The 24,200-nt window shown below is 39.5% G+C and overlaps 1 protein-coding gene across 1 annotated transcript in view; it reads left to right on the top strand.

Moving 5' to 3' along the window:
• RORB (RAR related orphan receptor B) overlaps positions 1 to 24,200 on the top strand; it is a 35,695-nt gene that overhangs the window by 3,643 nt on the left and 7,852 nt on the right. The window contains exons 2-5 of the mRNA XM_009947829.2: positions 840 to 981; positions 4,076 to 4,477; positions 21,371 to 21,492; positions 22,739 to 22,871. Of these exons, the coding sequence (XP_009946131.2) occupies positions 969 to 981; positions 4,076 to 4,477; positions 21,371 to 21,492; positions 22,739 to 22,871 (670 nt within the window). The 5' untranslated portion in view covers positions 840 to 968. The remainder of the gene's footprint in view (positions 1 to 839; positions 982 to 4,075; positions 4,478 to 21,370; positions 21,493 to 22,738; positions 22,872 to 24,200) is intronic.

The raw sequence follows: 24,200 nt of genomic DNA, 5'->3' as shown, positions 1-24,200 counted from the left end.
TTCCTCTTGTCACCACTGCCATTTCATGTCACTTCTACCATAAAGGTACTTCTCGGTGTCATTCGTGGCATCTGAGAGCTCATAAGACCTTAGGTATGGGTTAATACTCTCCTTCTAGCCCTCTGATCTTTAGCCAAATAGCCCACAAGTGGCCAGAAAAACCTTCTAGGAGATAGAATATCTACAAATTTTTACATAGATAAAATGGATAATGTTATTTTCCATTGAAATGGAAAATGTCATTACTTTCTCATGGTAGTCTCTAAAGGTGTTGCTTTCTCCATTGTGTGTTGGCTTTACTTGATACAGTCATTGAATCCTAGTGCTTTTGTCATGCTTGAATTTGAATTACTTTTCACTCCTGAAGTGTATGGTCCCTCCAGATCAGATCAACATTTGCCAGGATAAATTGAACGGTAGACTTCAGCTTCTAATTCTATGCATAGCCAGTGACGGTGACTACTAGTCTCTTTCATAAAGGAAGAAAATAGTCAGAACAAGTACTTTTAAGTCATCTGTTTACAAATGCTGACAAGCTTTTCCTCTGTTAGGCACAAGCATTAAATGGTACAATAAGAATGTATTCTGTAACATTATTGTTTCCGTTTTAACAAAGTAGAACTACATTCTTTACAGAAAAAAGCACAATTCTCCTTATTGTAGTTAAATGTTCTTTAATTTCACTACGCAAGGCCAACACATCTGCAAAGCCACCACATAAGTAGCATTGCACAAAATAAGAATTTATTGTAGTCATTTACATCGTTCTTTGTGTGTGTGTGTGTGTGCACATATATGCACATGGTAATACTCTGTCTCTCTTGCTTTCTTACCCCTAGGGATTCTTTCGGAGGAGTCAGCAGAACAATGCCTCCTACTCCTGCCCAAGGCAGAGAAACTGTTTAATTGACAGAACCAACAGAAATCGTTGCCAACACTGCCGACTGCAGAAATGTCTTGCCCTGGGAATGTCTCGAGATGGTAAGGAGTCAGATTCCTGCTTCACGCCTAAACCCTTTGAAACAATTCTTGACTGCTGACTTACTTAAACTGCCTGTACATTTCTGGGAAAACAGAGAGGAGAAGCTCCTTGCTTTGTAATGCACATACTGTGAGACACAGACCTTTGCCATTCAGCTAACAAAGGAGGGTATTTTCATGGGCAGGGTGGGGAAATCAGAAAATGGAGAGCAGTGTTAATTTGGAACAGAAAGAGTCAGAAGTGAAATGTGTTGTTCTGATCAAAAGCACAAAAAGGTCACCTCTAGAGAGGCAGATTTGTATTCCAGTTTAGAAAAACTCTTATATTAAACATTAACATTTATCTTAACATTAAATATTGATGTGTGAAAGCATCCCTTTCCTTGAGATCTCTAAAGGTCTGTGACAGTAAATAGGTGGTTAAGAAGAAATTTACACCTTGATGGGATTAGGGGTTTCTGTTTGCTTTATTCAGAACATTTGACCAAATATTTTGCATTGGTAAAAAAAAAAAATTCTTTTACATGTACATTGCTCCCTGTCTGTTTCTACAGAAGAAACGTTCGTAGTTCAGCATTGAAAATGGACACTACATCAGAGGAAAGCTCCACAGCATATCCAATAGCAGGTTCCTTTGGTCCTTGCAGAGCTCTGGACCACCTTCCAGGCTGTGGTGTGATAAGCCGTGATCAGCCGTCTGAGAACATTCGTTGCACCAGAGCTGTGGGCACTGGGAGGCTTGGGCAAGGCTGCCCACAGCCAAACTACCCCAACCACCACTGCTTGTGCAGGGAGTTTCCAGCTCACAGATACATTTTGAATCGTCAGGAAGTATGAGAAGAAAATGTTTTATTTTTGAAGGCAGGTTATATCATTTCTATTGCCTGGCAGCAGCCTTCTGCCTTAGAAAGTTTACACAAAATGTGCCATTGGAAACTAACAGTCATTGATGGAGAAGGTACTTAAAGAGCTATTTCTTTAGATGGCCCACAAATTATAAACTCATTTTAAATTTAGACTGTAACAGGTCTCTTACTACTCCAGTATATCTCATGTCTTGCTGAAATGACTTGCTCACCAGTGTCACAAGTCCGGGAGGGGCCTTGCAGTTTAGCCTTTAATCCATGGACTCTTCTTGGTCCTAGCATGCAGCTTACTTGATGCCTTAGCTCCTGATTCTTCCTGGAGGAGATTAAAGTAGTAACATTTCAGTAAGCTAGCGGCACGTGCTTTGCTCCTGAAAGTAGTATCTTCCAATGATTTGAAGTAACACGGGCATTTTAATGTGACTGACAGCACTGTCTTCCTAACCTATAATTCAGGGGCTGCTGCTTACAGACAAAGGGAGTGATTCTTCTGACAGCATTGCTTTTGTCTCTCATCGTTTATGTAAGGGTTTATACTTAATGATATTAAGAGCTCTTGCAAGTATAAAATAGGCTGTATGGATTTTTTAACAGAGAAATTGAATATGATTTTTACCTCTCAGCCATGTAACAGATTCATTTTTATCATGCAGAGGCAGGATGCTAATTGACAGCAGCTGGAGAATCCAATTAATGAATATATAATGAGAATAAACAGTGGGTGTTTGTTTTTATTACTGAGGCCCTAAATTTGAAGAAAATACACAGTCGCATTTTTCAAAATATAGTCATTGTATAGTGTCCATAAGGGTGTGCAGTGCACTGTGGACTGATTCCAGGGGCAGGCTATGTTTGCATGAGGTAGCTTGCAGCCTGTGTGAAGGGCTGTAAGCAAGCTGAGGTTGGCAACAAGAAAAAAAACTCTTAGTGTAAAATAGTGCAAATAAATGGAAGAGGCTCCCATCTCCTTGATGTTCTGGCACTGCCTTTTCATATTACACTCTTCCTTTCCTGTTGTTTTCCTGTCAGATGATTTTCTCATTCATCCACGTGTTTAGGTTCAGACTCTTCTCGAGGGCTACAGCCGAACAATGAGGTAGCAAAAATGAGAGCCAAGCTCATCCTGTGCTAATAAACGTGATGACTCTGAATTGATCCCAATTACATATGGACTGTAAATACTCAGCATGAGAAAATACACCTCATAATACATAGAAATTAGTATTTCCAGAGCAATGTCATCTTATCTGTGCTCTGATAAATTCTGTTAAGTGTCTCCCTCATTTGTTTTAATACACGATTAACAAATAGCTCTGCTCTGAGACCCCAAGATCTAGCTCAGAAGAAAGCCAGAATTTATAGAGAGATGGGGTGGGTTGTGGGAAGATAATCATCTGTGACCTACTGTATATGCAGGCTGTGGATTTACTCCTCCTAGTTCCACAGCAATCAGCCTGTCATTTTTGAAAATTTCAATCTCAGGTTAATGAACCCTGTTCCTGGGGAGAGTGGTTTACACTCTGATGTTTTCCTGCCTTTCTCATCAGAAGGAATGCATGGATTTGTGCACAGAGATTATGTAAATTGATTGTGTAAATCCCTGAGACTTTCCTCTGTGGAAAAGATGACATTCATGTGTGATGTTTACCTTCAAATCTGTTATTTTCCTCTAGGTTCTAACTCTAACTTGTAAGATTTTTTTTTTTTAAAAAGTGTGAAGATAACATCCCATTGAAATGATGCGATAATAAGGCTTTAGGGCTTGTTTTCATCCAGAGTACTAATCCTGTTAGTGCACTGTTTAAAGGTTTGTGGAAAGTTAGTAAACCACATGGGATATGAATCTACAGTCTGTACATTTCATCCAGCTCTGGGTTGTTGTTCAGTGAACACAGAGATATAAAAGGATGCACGGTCTTTTTAACATTCACAGTGGGAAGTGAGTTGCTTGACTGAGGCCTTCCTGTCAAATAGGAGTCATTGTCGTCACCTTGTAAATCCAAACACACAATACTTTTTCCTTTGTGAGATACACATAGTATAAATCTTTGTATCCTCTGTCATTCCCACATAAAAAAAAAAAAAAACCACACAAAACAAAAAAAAAAACAAACAAGTTTCCACAGCAAAGGTAATGCTGAAAGTAAATATCAAAAGAGTGGTGGGGTTGAGGGGAATCAAGAAAAAATGAAAGATGACAGTGGTTCACATTGTTCTTTGCTTTTCAGCTGTGAAGTTTGGAAGAATGTCCAAAAAGCAGAGGGACAGCTTGTATGCTGAGGTGCAGAAGCACCAGCAGCGGCTGCAGGAACAACGGCAACAGCAGACCGGTGAGGCAGAAGCCCTCGCCAGGGTCTACAGCAACAGTATCAGCAATGGCTTGAGCAACCTGAATAATGAAACTGGCAGCACCTACTCAAATGGGCACGTCATCGACTTGCCGAAGTCTGAGGGTTATTATAACGTGGATTCTGCCCAGCCTTCCCCAGACCAGTCTGGGTTAGACATGACTGGAATCAAACAGATAAAGCAGGAACCTATCTATGACCTCACCTCTGTACCAAACTTGTTTACCTATAGCTCTTTCAACAATGGGCAATTAGCTCCGGGGATATCCATGACTGAAATAGGTAAGGGAAATTCTTATTCCTCTAGAGTAATGGGCGATATACAAACTAGATTGCAATACTATCTTTATTAAAATATTATATAGGCAAATAGGCAAGTACACAATAATTACATGTTCATATATGTGTATACATGCACACACATACAAAGAGCAGAGGGATTAAATCAGTCTGGCAGTAACTGACACAATATCCATTTTCACCAATATCTGCAAATTATGCAGTTTCTTAAACTCAGCAGTTCATGTTCTGTTTATGAAATAGGACCATCAAAGCAGGTGATGAATCAATCAGAACCAAGTGATAATTAGTAGCAGAGAGCTTGTTTCAAATGAGCTCATTACTAGCAGGGTTAAATGATCTCTTCAGCCAGCCGTCCATATTCTTGTCAACACCCAGTATCCCCATAGCAGCTAATTCTAGGGTATTTATTGTCAGAAAGCACCCGCTCCCTACTTCTGGTGTGTGGATGTACATACAGAGCAAGTTCACCGAATTCATGAAGGGCACAAACTCTGAATGTAGTTTCATGGATACCCCTGCTCCTCTGCTTGAATACCTTGGAGAACCTGTCCCTTGATTTCTTCTTTGATAAGTAGCAAAGAGACTTCTCTGTGAGAAGAGATGGTTTGAAAGGCAATAGCTAACAGTGATCCTTCTCTAAAGAGGATTTCTGTTCATCTAATGCCTCTAGTCATACCTCTCCAATGCAACTGGAAGTACTACTTCTCTCATAAAGAAATAACATGAAAGAAGATTGGCATCCTAATTAGGTACTTCCCACCTCAACAAGTGAAGTATGCTGAGTCAGTTGTGGTTGAGAATATAATCAAAGGGTAACACTTTGTTAATGGAATTTAATTAAAAAGAAAGTAGAAGGAAAAAAAAAAAAAAGATGGTATTTAAGAGCACTCGTATCAAATCAATTAATATCACATCACAAAAACTCTCTATAGTTCTGGCCTGGCCTTGCTGCCTCGTGAATGTACACTGAGATGTGTAAATTTATGTGTTTACTCAGATGTACTGAGGGCCCTGGACATGTGGCATGCACTTGTTGTATACAGCAGAAAGGGTATATGTAGTAGTTACTGTCTGATAAAAAAATGAAGGTGCAGATAGAATCTGTAGCATGTTTTCTGCTCATGGATGCTCATGTGCAAGAAGCTGTGTAACAAACTGTGTGCTGTAGCTGCAAATTGTGCAGGAGAGAGTTATGCTTTTCTGCCACTCTGTTTAGTGGGACATGTTTTGTTATCACGTTTGGCCTAGGCTGCTGTCCAGTGAAGTCCTACACTACAGCATAGCAGTAGAGAGGATTAGTGAAGAACGCCTGCTCCAACTTCCCTGTCGGCTCCTTTGGCCATATGAATATTACTCACATGTGGCTTGTTCAAGCTGCAGTTCTCCAAACCAGTTAAGAGACAATTTAAATAGTCATAAGAGCTGTTTCCCTGCAGCACCCTGTACCAAAGGGAAATATTTCCAGAGAGACTCAGAAGAGGTAACAGAAATATGACGGTTCTGATAGTCCATGAACCAGGTTTGTGCTCAGTTACAGAAGTGAGCCCAAAGAGAGAATATGGTCTAGGGATTATATCATTAGTGGCTAAAGTATCCCACTGAAGTCAATGGGATCTTTTGACTCATGGAGAATTACAGAATCATTTAACTTTTATCTCTTGCAGGGCTTAGAAATGATGCATTATTCTTAAATATTCACCCACTTTTTTGCTTTCCTAGCCCTAAACCACCCAGCTCTAAACCTACCCCACATTTCCCAGTCTTTCCTCCTCTATGTCTGGCCAATGTTCCTCTTCTGGAATACACAAGCAGGGAAAACCCTAGAGCACAGGGAACAGGACGTAGCAAAGGGCTTGTCTCTGAGCTGACAGAAAAATTTAGGTGCTGGGATTCACCTCTCTTCCTTTTGAAATTGGAACTGAGGCTCCTAAATTTCTAGGATTTTGCCCAAGTACTGCTGTATGTCATTTGCTGTATGTCATTTGTGGCACCCACCCCAGAGAGGTAAGGCTGTTAGTGAGAGATAATGTAGTATAATGGATTGGCTGAAAAAATGGAAGAGAAGTACCATAAGATATTGGGATTGGTGCACGGGCAAATGATATTTTCAGTGTTTCTTACTTCTTAATGCTGCAATGGATTGTGGGACCATCTGTAAAGATGCAGTCCTGAAGACAAAGCAAGAAAACTCTAAGCACTGGGAGGCATTGATTTCATATTACAGCGTGCTGAAATTTCACTACAGCATTGTATCTTACTCACTCCAGTGAGATTTAGGAACAAGCTTAACTCATGTTAAATAAAAGTTATTGCCTTAACTGTTAGATGAAATCATAGAGAATACATAGGAAATAGAAAAGCTATACTGCATTGATCCTCATGCCTGACAGAATTTTCTTTATACTACCTTGTCTAGTGATACACTGAACCATTGCTTTAAGTACCTTAGATCATGTTAGTTCTTTTCCTCACTGAAGACTTTCTACCAGATTCAAATTTCCAGGTTTAGTTTTCTTCTGGTCTTTATATTCTTTGAATACATGTATTTTTTTAAGCACAACCTCAGTTGCCTCTTGCCTGATCTTTAGTGCAACCCTCTTAATTTTTTCCTGTTAAATGAATGTGTGAGACTGCTTCTATCCTTGAGCTCCTAAAAGTTGCTGTAAGCTCTCTAAGGGACAGACTTCTTCACAGGAAGCCCAGAATGAAGGTAGTTTTTGCATATTCTGCATCACATGCCAACCAATATCCAGTTCACATACTCCTTCAGGATTATTGCTTTGCTTGTTTCTCGCTCACTTCTCTCCTGAATAGGGCAGTTTTTATTAAGATACCTCTGACTGCACATTTCCGAGTCTGAATCTCATTTTCTCTTTCTTAGTTTTCTGATCTTTTCAATCCTGTTACAATATGTCTCAGTCTTCATTGATGCTTTGTGACTTCTTTCAACTTAGAATTATCTCTTCATTTAATTAGCATGCTGTGAAACCTGTCTTTCAGATTATTAATGAAAATGTTAAATGCTTGTAAAACAAGTTCTAACAATGGTCCCTGCTGCACCTGACTAAACAACTTGCTTCAATTGCACAAATTACTTCAGTATTTACTTTTTGCTTGCTATCCAACTGTAAGGTTCTCTGAACAATCCAAATAACAAGTCTTCATTTCCCTGTCTGATTCAGTTATAAAAATAATATTTTCAGGATACCATATAACGGAATTTACACATCATTTACACTCCTTTTTCCTCATTGTAGTTTTCTGATTCCACCAAAAAGGAATTGAAATGGTCAGGCATACTTTGATCTTTAACAATTCTATGCTTTAATTTGAATGTGAAAGTGCTCTTTTCCCTGAACATACTGTCATTTACAGTAGACTTTGTCGTGGAAATGGAAATTTTTCAACTTAACAGTTTTGAAACTCAAAATTTTTATGCAGCAAATGTTTCAACACATAATATTAGAATGGCATAGCAAGTGAAATGTAGCTCATCCTGCATTGCATGCTTACTAGTATTTCTGAATAAGGTACAAGGAAAGAGGTGCAGGAGAAAGAGGTGCTGACAAATTGAAGTTATATAGGGCTCCTTCACAAATATTTAGTACTAGCATATTTCTCCCAATGAGTTGAGTCCAGAGTACAACTGCACGTTATCTGTTCACTATGAGAAGCAGGATAGGTAATGTCTCCTAGGGAAGAGAGGGCTAAGTATAACAGAGAGCAGTTTTAGATACAAACAAAAAGTTCTTATGTAGCTGCCAAAGCTTATGATGAAGAAAAGTGGGATAACATCAGGTAGTTTCCCATTAGGCAGAACTATGCCTTAGGCTCAGCCCCGGTAGCTGTTCCGGTTCCTGATATAAAAAGAAACTCAAAGCATAAAGAAATCAGTCCAAAGCTCATAAATAAGCATACAGGAGCAGAGCCTCAGCTTGTCAACATTCTTGGCCAGCTCCTTTTTCTTTTAAGGGAGGTGTTTTCATCCTTAACTCAAGGCATCTTATTAGAAACTTGATCTGGATTTGTAGCCAGGTAGGCATAGCACAAAGTAGGTCTGATGCAGCGACCGGATGAGTTGAGCAGGCTCTTTCTCCACCTGTCCTGCTGTCCACGGGTGGCATGACCCAGGTGTGTTCCACCAACCAGAGATGCTGCCAGCACGAGACGCCCATGGCCTGAGAGTGCATAGTGCCAGGCACTCCGTGGCACAGTCCTGTTTCTCCCTGACCACCATGCCGTCTGCACATCTGGGAAGGCAGAAGTTCTTTATGCTGCTGTGGGAGCTCAAACCGTGGGGTGAAATCTGTTTATCATGTCAAAAGCAAGAATTTGGTAATTTACAGAATGGCTTTCTTCTCGCAGAGAGAGTCATAGAGGTCACCTGCTGAGTGGGAAATCCTAATGGGAGAAGAGAGCTCAATTTCCTGACCCCAGCAGCCCTATAGAGGGACTGCAATGCTTGCTCCCAAGTGTGATTTTAAATTAGCAGGTATTAAAGGCTTATTTTTAGACTTGGTCAAATTAAAGACCATCCTGTTTAAATATATGTGCATAATATTATCTGTCACTGAGCTGAGCATTGCATTTTCCTCACAAAATATGTGGCTCATATCTTGGTCATAAAAGTTAACGGAAAGGTTTCTCTGCCTTGGCTGCAGCTGAGATTACCAGTCTATGATTTCTTAAAGATGAGAAAAAATTATTAGCAAACGCTGTTGTGGAGAAAACAATTGGTTAAGGGTTCACACCAGGTCAAATTGAAGCCTGCCTTATAGCTATGTGTATTAGGTAGTCAATAAGGCACCACTAGAGATACAGAAGGTCACATAGCCCAGCCTCTATAATTACAGAAAAAAGTGTTATGTATATTTACGAGGCACTTCTTCAACATCAGCGCTATTTGAAGGTACACAATGGCTTGGAGAGCTTACATTTCTACCAAAATTAAAGTCAAATACTAAGTAAGCTTGGTAGGCTCAGGCTTGACCTTTTCTTTCCCCAGCCCCTCTGAACCTTCTCTGCTGTGTGTGTCTTATGGTGGGCAATTGCTGACTAGGGCAGCCATGCGGTGAGAACTGGAGGAGGCATCAGCTGCCCTAGCCATCAAATCCACCATAACACACAGTTCTTTTGATCCTAACCCATTGACTGGAAAATGACAGTAAAGCAAAACTTTCAAAATTATTTAAAGACTGGCTCAGGATGCATATGTAAAAGAAAAGCCCCCTTGGTACCTGTGCATATGTAAACTTCAATTTAGCTGTGTTCATACATTAATCTCAGGATGTACAGTGAACAATTTTATATACTGTAAAGTTATTAAATTTCCATTGCTGCAATATCATACAAGCAGGAGCTTAGCATTTAGTTCATTCACTATCCCATCCTGAGAGGAGATCTTCACCTGGAAACATTCTCGACTCTTCTGCTGAGAATATATTTGAAAGCAAATCCCACACTTCTCTTCTTTCAATAGGAATCTTCCCATTAACTTTAGAAGAATTTAGTCTATTCCTCCATGCCTATACTGCTAATGGATGTCCACAGCACTGTATGTTGCATATGCAGTATATATACCACCATCAGACTGACGTCTTAAAAAGTGTGCTGTGCCTTGCTATTGAAGGCTGCAAAAACACTACTCCAACATGATAAGCATTTTTTATTAGTATTCTTTAACCCCCTTGTCCGTACCTCCAGGATTTGTTCTCGGTGCCAAATCAAGTGTTAATGGAGAGCTAACTGAATATGTGTTCATCAGTTAGATGCTATTTGAAGGGACGCTGTAGGGACTATCACACTCAAAATGCAATGAACTAAACCCCATACCTAAGGTGACACTAACATCCATGTTGATGTTCCCTTTACAAGGCCACCACCCACCACACAGTGAGACAGAAATTACATTTTGTGACTGTAGTCCTGTGTAATGTTTCTTCACCTGTTTTTCTAAGCCATGGTTTAATATCCCTCCTACCAAGGAGATAGTCAAATTTTGCAGAGCAGGTGTCTACAGTTTTACAGCTGTATTTCGGCAGAGCAATGTTGCCATCTAGTGAGCAAATAAAAACATGCAGCATGTGCATTTCTGCGCAGATAGCCTTAGGGCACTGTATCTTAGCGTCATTACCTGTTTAAAGGTGACAAGCAAAATAAATTAATATCTCAGTTCTGTACTCAGTTCATGTGACAAAACTTAGAACTTCTGTTGGTGTTTTTTTTAACTAATTAGGTTTTTTCTAGATTTTCAGATTACAAGATTTGAAACTAATTTGACAGTGTTGCTCAGTTAGGAAATGCTTCAGCTTCATAAAAAATGGACAGAAAGGTGGAGGAATAAATCAGAGCATTATGATGCTGAAGCATTTTAGCTGAACTGATGCTGGAGTGAAGGGTGGTTTTTTATAATTGTCAATTCTGATTTTTTTAAGTATATATTTAGAAATAAATTTAACCAATAAAATCAACAAATAATTTGGCAGAAATGTTGGGAAAAATGTAATATTTTTGAAAGTTTGTAAAATTTTTCTGTTTTACCTTTTCTCACCTCCAAATTGGTAACCTCTCTTTATTTGTAAATTTAGACCAAAATCAACCTAATTACAGATTTATGTAAAGGCTTTAATGAGTTTATGTTGCCCAACCAGGTAGTTTAAATGATCCAAATGTTCATAAATAAATGAATATGTTGTTAGCTTTTACAGCACATTTTAGCACTTACTGATTTAAGAAGACTTAGGGAGGACAGAGTTTGTGTTCTAACTCTCGATGTAGATTTAGAAAATGAAGTCTGTTTTCTAGAAGGTACTGTATTTAAGCACCAGCTTTTTCACCCTGTGGTTTTCAAATCGCTGAGCATGCACTGCCTTACATTAATGGCAGTGAACTTTGAATCAGTCACATGTTGTTTCTGGCAGTCCTACTTGACTACACTTAACACAAATTACAGCAGTTCAATAAGCACGATGCAATGCGACTTTTAACTAACTAAAATTTGTACAATAAAGCAATTAATCTAAAACTACTTGAAAATGCAGTAGGTAGCCTAAAAGTATACCACAGACTGGGTTTTCCTGCAAATTATAAAGCTTTTTGGCTATTTCAGGAAGTAATGTGCCTTCTCTTTCAGTTAAGTCAATTCATATGTCAAATACAGTCCAGGTAGTAAAGTCACAATAATTCCATGAATTATGACCATTGGCAGTGTTCCTAGCTGGGGTTTGATCACACTACAGAGATCACGCACTATAGATGCTGCAGAAAATGCCATTTTAAGTATTGCCCTTTATGTTTTTTGTGGGATAAGTGTTGCAAGTGGGAATACAATCAAGAGTTCTGTTCACAGAAAGGTAAGGTTTAATTACTTCTAGCATGTGATGTATGTTTTCAAGAAATTAAAATTTTCTACTGACTGTGTTTTTCTGCAGCACCCAAGACAATGAGTGTTTATCTTAACTGTGGTTATAACTGTTTGAACAATGTAAGCAGCTGGATTAATCAATGAAATTCATAAAATCAGTGACACCTTCTAACTGAGATTGAGGATGGGGAACATTTTGTGATCTTTTGTTTTGTTTTACCTACTTTTCAGATTGTTTTACAAATAAATTAAAAGGACATACTAAACGGTATTAAAAACATTACCTATAGCTTATACTTATAAAACATTATAATATAGTTCTTTAAAGTGGGTACATTTCTAATCCATTAAAGCAATATATAAAATTTCTCATTTTCTCAGAAGATCTGAATATTTTCTTTCATAACCAAACTGGGCAAAATATGTTAACTCTATTGAGAATCCAAGAAGAAGTTAGAAAGCAACCGTTTGTAGCTGTCAAAATACATAAAATACCTTATTATAGATCCCTTTCATTACAATCATTACAACCTTCTCAAGAATAGCACTGTACTGTGAATATTGTCAGATTAGAAATCATACAAAAAGGTCACTGTAAAGCTAATTGTATAACGCATATTGAAGTGTACTGTTGCTGCCAGTCATAAGATTCCCTATTGTATGCTTCAGAGCAGCAATGTCAAAGGCAGAAGAAACGGTAACCAGCTTTCTGCAAGGAACCCTCAAAAAGAGAAGGCCAGAGCAGGTGCCAGAGCATGGAGGGCCTGGGACATGTGAAGGATGTTGTCTTGCAGGCTTGTGTCTCACACACAACCTGCAAGGAGGCAAACAGCACTGCAGATGAGAAACAAGAGAGCAAGGCACTGATGATTTAGAAATCTTTGTAGTATATGGAAGCGTCATACTATCTGCAACAACTGCTGTGGTTTGAATCAGCAGTGATATGTTACTCACTTCCTCATCTGAGCAACCCTTTATCTCAGTGTTGATGCTTCCTGTCCTTAATGTTCGTGTATGTTGTTTCTGAGCAGTCAGCACTGACAATATGCATACTTACCTTGTGCTTTCTGAGAGCTTAGTCTGGGGTCTATACCGTATTTCTTTGTGATCCTGGACAACATTGTTTGGTCTTTCTTTAGTCCTCAGGCAAAAGGAAGCCAACAGAAGTTTGGTTTTACGAATTTTTTTGTTTCCCAGTAAACATACAACATCCCAAGTTTGATTTCCCAAGGCAATGGTTCACTTTTTCACACAGCATGCCTTCTGTCTGGCAGATTTCACCACTCCATGCTTTTCACTATTTTCCGCCCCATTCTTGAGAATAATGTAATACTGCTTGTTACACAGTTTGTGATGTTGTTCCCAGCTGTATAGGTAATGATATCTTTCTTCAGTCCATTCAGTTTTGATACTTTATTTCACAGAACACCAGCAATTCTTTTATACAAGGGTGAAAAGAAAAAGTTAGAGTGAAACACATGGGACAGGAACATGGATATGTTTAGTGGAAAAACACAATGCAAGAAGACAAGAGCTCAGACAAATGCTGAAACTGATTATCAGAACACAGTATTTACAGTGCCGTAGCTTTGCACGGATGAAAGTCACATGTAAACTGGAAAAGTTAAAGCAAGATATTAAAGCATGGAGCACTGTCTTGTGCTCCTTTTTGACTGCATGGACATTTTTTCTCTTGATCAGTGAAATCTCTGGCATTGCTTATGATAACCAAACTGTTTCACTTTCTGACACTATACTCTGACACCACTTTGATCCAACTCAGTTGCCACACTACAGGAAAATAGAACCATCGTAGAATGTTTTGTCATTATTTTTTAAAGTATTTCTATATATAGATTGCTTAAAATGACAGTGAAAGAAGTGCTAAAATGTGTATCTAACCTCTCCTAGCCTTTTGCAGACTATGACAAAGCAAACCCTTCCTATCATATTTAAAACCATTAATTTTCCAATTGTTCCACACATAGTTCTAGGTTTTATGGTGAACAATGTCCAAGCAATGTTTGCTTAATTGTGGTAAATGAAACCACATTCTTGTTTCAGAACAATCTCAATTTTGATATAAAGAACTCTTTGTGTAAGCTATGCTGGAAGAAGTTAGAAAACAGCTCATCTCAATAAATTTGTGATAATACAGTACCTGTAGAGCCCATCTCCCGTAAGCTCTAGCTGTTGCCTTGGTTAGTGCTTTTGCTGCCAGCTAGATGATTTCTAACTAGTACAAAATATACATTTTTTACCAAATTTGCTGAGACCCAGAAAAAGTATTATTGAGTGGAGACCTTTAAGCTTTTATAAAGATCCTTTAGGATTTAACAGAATTCTGGGTCCATCTTGTAGATTCCTCCAGATTAGGACTTCAATTGTATTGTCATTTCTTGTAATTTATTAGCATTTTTTTTAAAGGCAAATGAAACACTGTTTTATTCCGAATGGAGAGGAAATATAGAATTCACACACATAACATTGCCACAATGTGCAATCTGTTCCTGATAGTAAGCGTTCAATAACTTGAACACAAGGGTTATTCCTGAACTAAAATCGAGCACTTCCAGTCTCATATGGATGTTTTAATGTTTCATATCATCTTCCTAGGCTGCATATTGTGTAGTGTTACAAATTTATTAAACAAATGGGGGTTATGAAACTTGATAGTCTATCTACAACAGATTTTGAAAGGGAAGTCTTTTGTGCATTGTGACGTTGAGAACGCCAGGGACAGATGAAAAATGGGATGAGAATTTTGCAAACACTTTTAGGAAAAAGTGTTCCTGCTATTCTGCAAAAGAAGTTCAGACTTTTCAGCCAGTTCATTTTAAAAAATTGGGACCTATTATTCATATTTGACAGCAATCACAAGACATTCTTTTGCTTTACTGCCTGCATCACTGCCTCTACTACTGTATAAGAATTTCTTGAGGTAATCTGTGTAATTAAACCAGTTTGCAAAACTTCATTTTGCAGTCACAATACCCTTGAATTAGGGTACAGAAGAGCGCTGATCTGATGCTATCTCAGCATTATTTTGAGTCCTAGAATGGAGATTTTATTTAGAATTTCTAGCTGGAGTTTTGATAGTTGTATGAACTGATACGCATGCTTACAGCAGCCAGCCAAAGCTGTGGTGTTATTGCAGCATTAATTCAAAGTGGATCCCTGCGAGAGCTCAACTTAGGATATAAGCTGCGATGAGCTCTTAGCTACTCAACTGGATCCTAAGGGTAAGTGGCAAATTAAAAATTCATTATTCATTTTAATTGAGGATTATTATCAGTGTTTTAGGAGGCACACTTCAAAGTTCTTCAGTTCCCAGTGCAAAAGAAGGGAATGCTGAGAAAAACTAGAGTCTCTCATGAGAAAAGAGAGACAAATGAAAGTACTAAAGAGCCTGTAGGAAAGAGACACTGCCAAGTACTGTGGATAATTTCCACTTAGCAGGCCAAATTCATAGCTGATGAATGTTGTGTGCAGTCCGTGGAGTTACTACACCCGTCCCCACCAGCATTGTACTTGACCCCAAGTTGGAGTTTTTCCTCAGTATTGTAATTTGAGATCTCAAGTGTTACACAGAAGCGTCTGAAAAAGGCAGGACTGATTCATCAGCTGATGACAGACAGCTGCAGATCCATGCCATGCTGATTTATACTATCTAGGTTGCAATGTTCAGTTTTCTCTATGTGCTTAGGATTTAAGCAGCTCCTAACCCACTGGTACAATACATGTTTGAGCTATCATAACCTTTGGAGAGAGGCTTTTGTGAGGCGTCAACTGAAATGTAAAATAAGACATTACTTGGGGGGGGGGGGGGTGTTTGTAGAAGAAAGAAAAAATAAAGAAGAGCCCAGCAGAGTAGTCAAAACTGGAAACAGAAAAGATCATTTGCTGTTCTGGAAGTTGTGAGCTGTAGTCTCATGTTTATGCAAGAGGTGTATAGCTTGTGCACTGTTGGTCTTTTCTTGCAACATATGATTTTGGCCTGTTTTACTGATGGAATAGGGCTTTTGTAGTCTTGCTGTCTGCCCAGTTCTTCCGGCAGTACAGTTCAATACTTCTTTAGCTACTGTCCAGCTTCAATGAAGGGAAGCAGAAGTCTCAGACACCTGGCTTCCCACAAGCTTTGGATAAGCACTCAGCAGGTGAAGGAGACAGACAGCTTTAGGGAAAGGCAGAAGCCATGACCCAGGCCCATGTTCCGTGTTCACCCCAAAAGGCGGTGGCTGCCGGTCAATCAGCCTGAACAGACCAGCCCCTCATACGTGTTCACGGTGCCTCTTGCCCAGACAAACACGGGGGATGGGAGGCCAGAGAGGGAATGGCAATGTTTGACACATCTGCAGGCAAACAGGATGGGTTTGTTGCACTAACTGTGGTATAGCATACTTCACTGTTCACTGGGCCATCCTCACACTATCAAGTATTTTTGTTCTCTCTGTAGTTTTAGGTAGGCCAGGCCAAATTTAAAAGCCATTTCTTTTACTAAAATAGCAGTTATCTCTCATGGTCCTCCTCATCCCTATCTTGTCTATGTCCTACATTCCGCATCTCACGCTTCAGATGCTGTTTTCCCTGATAGCCTCGTTTAATTCTGTTAGTACCAGTGAGAGCCCTCATTATGCTTCAGGATTCCTATCAACGTTTGCACTTAGCTTCTTTCAGGTATTGGCCTTAAGAGTTTAATTTGTAACCACCAAGCCAGAAGCCCGGAAGTGCATTGTGTAGGTGTTTATTTATCCTGTTACCATCCTCCCTTGCACCTTGTACAGCCTTTTTCACCCACAGTACATGTATAGCTTTCTGTCACATTTTTGTTGCACCATAGGCATTGAGATCATCTTGTTGCATGTCGCAAACCATACACGCAGTATTTCTTTCAAGAAACCCACAATTTTTTTTCTGAATGAGAACAAATCTTTTCAACAGATAATCCTTCATCTTCCTGATGTAAAATTATCAGCTTCTTCTGGACATCTCCTACTATGTATTTGACTTTTTTACACTGCTGCATTGCAAAAATCCCAATTAATTTATCTCCCTGTCCAGCTGGCATCTTTCAGGGCCCCACCAGCAGTACCCAAGTTGCTGTGACGGGAAGGGCAGCGTTCCCACTCACTGCAGGTCGTGGAGGTCAGCCCGACCTCTCAGGTTTCTGCTCTCTGGCCATGCCAACCAAAAATATATAAGTTTCCTTGTCACCCCTAAGAATGGATGAGAGTTTACAGTTAGTATAGTGGGCCATTACAGAAAACCGGTCAGATATATGTGGGACAGCAATTAAACATGAACAGTCATTCCAGGTTATATCTTATTTACGTATTTCAGGTTTTTCAAGACCTTATATTGGATACAGCTATTGATTGTTTTCTTGATTGAGTATGTTGTTTCTGGTTTATGTCTCTGGAAGGAAAAATTATTTTTTATACTTTTTTTTTTTATAATGAAACATAACTTCTGTACAAAAAGTGTCTGCTTTCCATAAAAATTTCAAGGTACCTATACTAAGAAGTCTTCAAATTTAGAACAAAGCCAGCTGATGTAAATGCTTCCATGTCACAGTGCATGCTGGAGGTCAGACACTGGGAACATGTTATCTTCTGTGGGCCATGTTTGCCAGACAGTCAATCTGCCAGGATATACTGTGGCTTTCACATTCCCTGTGGTATCAAGTAATATTGACTGATCATGATGCTTGGTAGGAGATGTAGCCCTAATATAATAAACCCAGTGTAGAGACAAAAGGGGAGTAGTGAAGTACCTAGTCTACATTTGTGTTTATATACTCTGGCAGATAAGCTTTACAAATCCTGCAGTTTACAGCTGTAGTTATTATAATGCTGGTGGTGTACTATCGTGCAGGCTCAGTAATTCTTTCAGTTGGAATTACTAATTTTCACTCAAACATTTGCAGCAGGTGGTGCTTGTAAAATAAAACGTTGCAGACTTTGATTCTCACACCTGAGTGGCCAGCACCATCTCTTTTGTTTTTCTTTTCATAAAGCAAACCTTGCAAACCTGCTGTAACTTATGTAAAATGGAGGCTGACATTTCAGGTGGAAATATAGTTCACACTGAGGTCACAAAAATGAAGTTGTCTTTTCTAGTCCTTGCAGCCCATCCAGACAGGATTCCTATTTGTGTCTGTGCAGCTTCCCAGTCTAAGAGGACCCCTGAAATATCTGGCACAAGATTTTTTAAAACAAAGTGGACATAAGTCAAGATTTGATGCGTGGAATAACTGCAATGGATGCTTCTAGCCTGGAGAACAGAAGACACATAGCTGTTGAGCATCACCCCAGCAGGGTACCTCCATAGGATTGAGGCCACAGCCTCTGCATCAAGGCAATAGCTCTCCTCCCACTGTACGAAGCTGTTTGCCTTCTTTCCTCATTGTCCCTTTCTTTCTAGCTCTACTAAAAGAATTAATCTGTTGAACTCAGTTGCTAGCAGTGCTTCAGAGCTGCCAGGTCTCACAGAAATGTGACACATTTTGGGTACAGCACAGCACATGTGTCATGTGACGGGACAGGTTTGCATTAGATGTCAGTACATTATTCCCAGTGGCTTAGGAACTTCTTTGTCCATGGGGTTTGCCGAGATATGTACTGATTCCAAATTCATAAGTGAAAAGATGCTAAAATCAGAAAATGTCAGGAAAAAAAAGGCTATAGTCTTTGAAAACCTTTGTGAGTGATGTTCTTTGATCTATCAGCATCGGATCTTCTGTTGCTGGACCATCTAAGAAGCCAAGACAAGCTTATACTTCTTTTACTTTTTGCATCATGCCAATTCTGCTCACCCAGTGTATACTATATTTGTATAAATCTCTTTCCAGGGACTCCAGCACTGAGTGTAAGCCAGGAGCCTCCTCATCCATTCATGCTGAATGAGCAGTCCGCTCCTCCCCTGAGACCCAATGTACCCTTTCTATCACACACTCAGCCTTGCCTGGCCTGCAGCACAAGAGTTTCAAGTCTGTCTTGAACATGATTCCTCTTTGGATGTCAGCATTCAGAGCTACTGCTTGCTGCAATTGCCCTAGGCTTTCACACATCTAAATGGGTTTTAATGTCAGCCCAACATAAGCACAAAAATGTAAGGAAAAGATGTATGGGGGTAAAACACAGGATGCCATCCCTACAAAACCCTGAAGAGTTTGTCAGCTCTTCGGTCCTAAGGTAAATAGATAAATGTCAGGAAAAGGAGTGGAGCTGAGGATCTTTGAAGTAATGTAGAACTGCTAATCAAGTATATTTTGAGGTCAGTGAAATGAAAAGGTCTTATTTTCAGATTGTTGGCATCAGGTCACTGTATCTGATGCAAAATCTCTCTGTGCAGTAATATTAAAGTATTTGAGGTATTTATTGTAAGCATTTTCTTTATGTCGAGTGTGATGAGTTCCAGGTTTGTAACAAATGGTGAGGCTAGGAGAGCTGGGCTAGGAAGCACAAGAGACCAGCCAACTGATGCAGAGAGCAAGATCCTTCACCATTCAGGCTGTGGAATTGTAACACAAGTCGAAATCATACTTTTTTCACTGGTGTTTTAGATACAAGGCCTAAATATTCCTCTGATCCTACCTCAGTTCTGTCTGGTTAGATACTTCCAGGAACACAAGTGATAAAATTTATAGCTTGAGCTTAACTTCTGCAGTCAGGTTTACTGCAGCTAAGGATGTTCCCAGAATGATGATGCTAAAACTGTACTTTAAATAGAACAATACAGGGGTAAACATCTAAAATCTGATCTTTCTAAAAAAAAGGTGGGGTTTACTTGCTTTTCTTGGTTAAAGACGTGCAAATAAACCTTTGTCAATCCTTTAAAAAAAAATCTGTTTATATTCATCATCCCTGTATTCCAACATGCCCATGTATCTGTAAGGTTTTTGCTATAAAATGCAACAGCTTACCATCATGAGTTAAGACTTGCATCCAACCTTCCATAAAAGAACAATGGCTAGATCCCTGTACTTTTCAATATACACTTCTAGTTATCTTTATGCCTGAGTCAATTCTTCCATCCTTTAAAGGGATACCTGTAAAGACTTGAATTCAGCAGGTTTTATTGGGCCTAAAAAAACCCTGGAACTCTTTTTGTGTTGTCTTCAGCATCTTTCCGCTGAGTCTCAGCTTATTAACTGTGGCAGTAGGGCAGGCATCTCTCCTTTAAATAAAACACTTATAGCAGTGATTTCAGGGAGCATATACATGTTTACATTCATTTTTTAGCTTTCCTTCTTGCTGCTGTTTTTAAATTCAGTCAACATTTGGCTAAAGAAACAGTTTTATTTTGGGATTCCAAGCACCAGATCCACCTACTGTATAAAAGCTGTTGCGGATGTGAATGAGTAAATTATGACATTCCTAGTTCTTTCTACCTCCCATGCTCAGGTTTGGCTAACACATTTTCAGTGTCCTTTCCTTTTTTGACAAACACGTTTTCTGCAAAATGCCAGTTCTGCCATCTGAAGGGCTTCAGTTCAGTTCTGTGACTTCAACTTTGTTCCATTGTTTGAAAGGTATCCAACTTAAGCAATGTCTTCAGGCTGAAGCGCTGCGCTTCATTAGACATAGAGGTCTCAAAGCTGCAAAATAAGAAATCATCACATTTCTATAGCACGTTTATCAAGACACTTCAGCTTCCAGTGCTAATGAATTCATGCTGGAAGTTTTGGTGAAAATCTGTTTAATCCACTCAAGTAGCTTAAAGGGCAAAGATCTACTCTAAAATACTTCCCTCAGAAGTTTACACTTAGTTTCAGTGGGATCTCAGGCCGACACTGAATGCTTACCTTTCCCCTTACATCCTGCATTCCATGTTAGCACAGCAGTTTCTAAGGCTGCAGTTTCAGAATAATTTTAAGACAACTTCATCCTGTATGTGAGATCTATTCCCCCCATCTCTCCTTCTAAAACCCCAGATACTATTTCTAGCTTTCACCCCTTGCTAGCACCAGTCTCCATGTTCATGTTCATTGAGCTAAATCAGAAATTGATCCAGCTGAAAACTAACTTGAGAAAAAAAGAGACCTGTTTCGTGTTTCTCTGACATGAGTCACCCCAAGGTAATGCAAATGCCCATGTCAGGATAGAGCAGTCAGAGCTGAGCAGCTGCACAGGCTTGGGGCAGACAGAAGTGATCGACTAACCAGGGTTTCCAAATGACATTTATTTAAACACAGGGAAAAGAAAAAAATCAGTTCCAGATGAAAGAGTCTGAATAGTTTCACAAGGTTCATTGTTATTTTCATGTGCAGATCCACTATTTATCAAGAACCGTTTGGCTTTGCGTTGAATACTAAAATGGTTTGCAACCATGTTCAGAAATAAAAAAAATAAAATAAATTAAAAAAAAAAGAGAAAGGTAGCATTGGAAAGAAAATATTATTTTTTTTAAATCCGTATTTTCCAGCAACTTCAGTGTTTTCAACATTTACTATGGCAAATCACTGTTCACTGTTCCATGCAAGCTATTTTTTATTCTCCTCTTTGCAGATCGAATTGCACAGAATATCATTAAATCTCATTTAGAGACCTGTCAATATACGATGGAGGAACTACACCAGCTAGCGTGGCAGACTCACACATATGAAGAAATTAAGGTTTACCAGAGCAAGGTACAATCCTGTAATATGCTTTTTCTTCTGCTGTCTGTGGTTTGAAATTGTGAATAGTGTAATGTATTTGGCAAGGATATGCTGATGATCTTCATATAGGTCAATGAATATCTTTTAAATATCTTTGAAGGAGATGATTACTGAAAGCAAAGGAGGGACACTTCATAAAATGAACCAGCAGCTTTCCAGCATGTTGGAATGTTTGCTAATGAAGCTTAGGCAGAGTTATGGAATCCAGCTTTCCATGCTCTGCTTGTTATCACAGGTCTAAAATTCATGCAGAAATTCAGTTGACTTTAATGTTGTCAGGATTGGATCCTTTGTTATAAGGATTTTAAGAAAATAAGACAACTTAACTTTGTTTCCTTATAATTTTGAAAACGCACCCCTTTTCGTGTGAATAACAAATACCTGTCACTTATAAAGAATAGATAATGACAAACTGAAAGTACTCCTTAAATTGAAGTTGTTCAAAACTGGGTGGAAAAATTATCTCATTACACTATATCTGTGTTCTACTGCTGCAATTCTCAGGTCACGTTCAGGCTATTTCCCATTGGCACCTCTTCATATGTAGTCAAGTCAACAGAAATCTTGCACTGGCAGCACTAGCAACAATTCTCCAGTCAGATTTCAGTTGGCACATTAGCTGACCACACAAGAGAGGGAAGAGACTCCAGCTTGTTCTTTGAAAGCTGAGGGGCTATGAAGTACTAGCAAGAACAAAAACACCCCACAGCTTGCAGAGCTGTGGGGTGCAAACCAAGAGTATCTGTTTACATTTGCACACTTGTGCGTGCAAGGAAAATGATTTGATGCAATCAGTGTTCAGATTGCAGTGATACTTCAGTTATATTTTATTTTAAGTTTCAAACTAGCAAAACTTAATAGCAGTGTGTCACTTCTTTGCTAAGAGTGCTCTGGGATGTTTACATTGTTTATGCCACTGTTTTTCCATCTTGCACAAAAGCCAACATTCAAATCCCATTTTAACATTAGACAATGCATTCTCTCCCTTTGAAGATGCAATGCCAGAGTTCAGATCACTGGGGCAACTGGCTTGTGAAAACCGCCTTCTCATGAACAGTGTTGAGTACCTTGAGAAGCAGACATGCTGCTAGCTCTGCCTGGGGATGGGGGAGGAGTCTGAGGAGTGCGACTTTCTGCAAAGCCACATGAACAGCTTAATGCACTGATGAATTCACTTGCTCACTGCTTTGTTTTTCCATGTGTGTTTTCCCGGAAGACCAGAGAAGCTCTGTGGCAACAGTGTGCCATTCAGATCACCCACGCTATCCAGTACGTGGTGGAGTTTGCGAAGCGCATAACAGGCTTCATGGAACTCTGCCAGAATGACCAAATTCTCCTCCTTAAGTCAGGTGGGTAAACGCCGGAGGCTTGAGACTGATTTAGCACCCAGTACATTAGAAATGTACTCTGCTGTCTTGTTCTGCAAATCATTTTAGTTTTGAAGGAGCTGTGATTTCAGTCTGTTTCATTAGCTACGTTAACCCTTCTGTATTTTTCCACATTAATCACGTTACTGCCTTCTGATCCCCTTCCCTCTACAGTCAGTTGGAGTTATTAAGTATACGCATGCACACAATCATTGCAGAAACTGCAGTCTCCAACCTGACATGTGGTGGAAGGACCCTACGAATTGAGCTGGTCGAATCAGTCATCTGCCACCCTGTAAAATCCCCACTCGTCATTAGCGAAACGAACACAGGCGCACCGGGGTCTGCCTCTGTGGTCATCTCTAATCTTTTTAATGAGACTACAGAAATACCCTCCAGCCAGTGCACAGGAGGGAAAATCCCTGCTGGTGCCAGTTGGTTTCAGAATAAATGAGAGCGGATTACGGCAGCGTGCTCCGGCCGTGCTCTCTGTGCATCCCTGGGTGTACACGTGTGTGCATAAGGGCAAGGGGGAAAGGGTTTTCCTTCCCTGTCATGGGACTCAGTAATTTTTGTCCTCCAGAAGAACCATGACAAGATTTATCATGATTATGTAGTAACACCACCAAACTCAGGAGGACAAAAATGGTATGACCAAGTGAACCGCGACTGGTAATTAACTACATTTACCCTGTCATATCAGTTTATTGCTCCCTCCGTGTATAAAAGGCAGGATGCTGCGTGAAGTGGCTCGTTAAAGCATAAGCAGTGCTTCTTATTTCAAGAGAGAGCTCTTCATTAAGGCTGAAAGCCAGTGTGACTCAGCACTCCATACACAGAGGCCTGTGGCTGTGTCAGGCAGGACTGAGACGGTGGCACAGGAGCAAAGAGAAGGGACACAGGGACCCCAGGAACACACAGACAACCTCCTGGAAAAATGGAGTTGTAGCATGAGAACTATTTTTTTAAATCTTGTACTAATGTTGAAAATTCTGCAGATGCCAGTGCACCCCAAGTAACTTCCTTCATATGGCTGGCAAAGCTAACAGCACAACTGCACCTTCAGCAAAAGATGTAGTTCTGTTTGACTGCACTGTTGGACAACTCGGTTTAGGTTCAGCATGTATAAACATCTCAGGTTTTATTTTCTGTTTTGCTGTTATTGCTGAGCAGGAGTTAGAAAATCAGGACTTTTCACTCAAAACTGTGTCTGCAAAAGAATACTCAGATTTAAAATTCCTCTTACAGGAGATTTGGGTTTAGTTAAGGTATGCTTAAAATTTTTCTCTTCATTTTACCAACCTGTATATT

The sequence above is a fragment of the Leptosomus discolor genome, chromosome Z (assembly GCF_034619465.1).
Source record: "Leptosomus discolor isolate bLepDis1 chromosome Z, bLepDis1.hap2, whole genome shotgun sequence".
Lineage (NCBI taxonomy): Eukaryota > Metazoa > Chordata > Aves > Leptosomiformes > Leptosomidae > Leptosomus > Leptosomus discolor.
The sequence above is the reverse complement of the archived record's forward strand: the minus strand, read 5'-3'. Positions and strand labels throughout refer to the sequence as shown.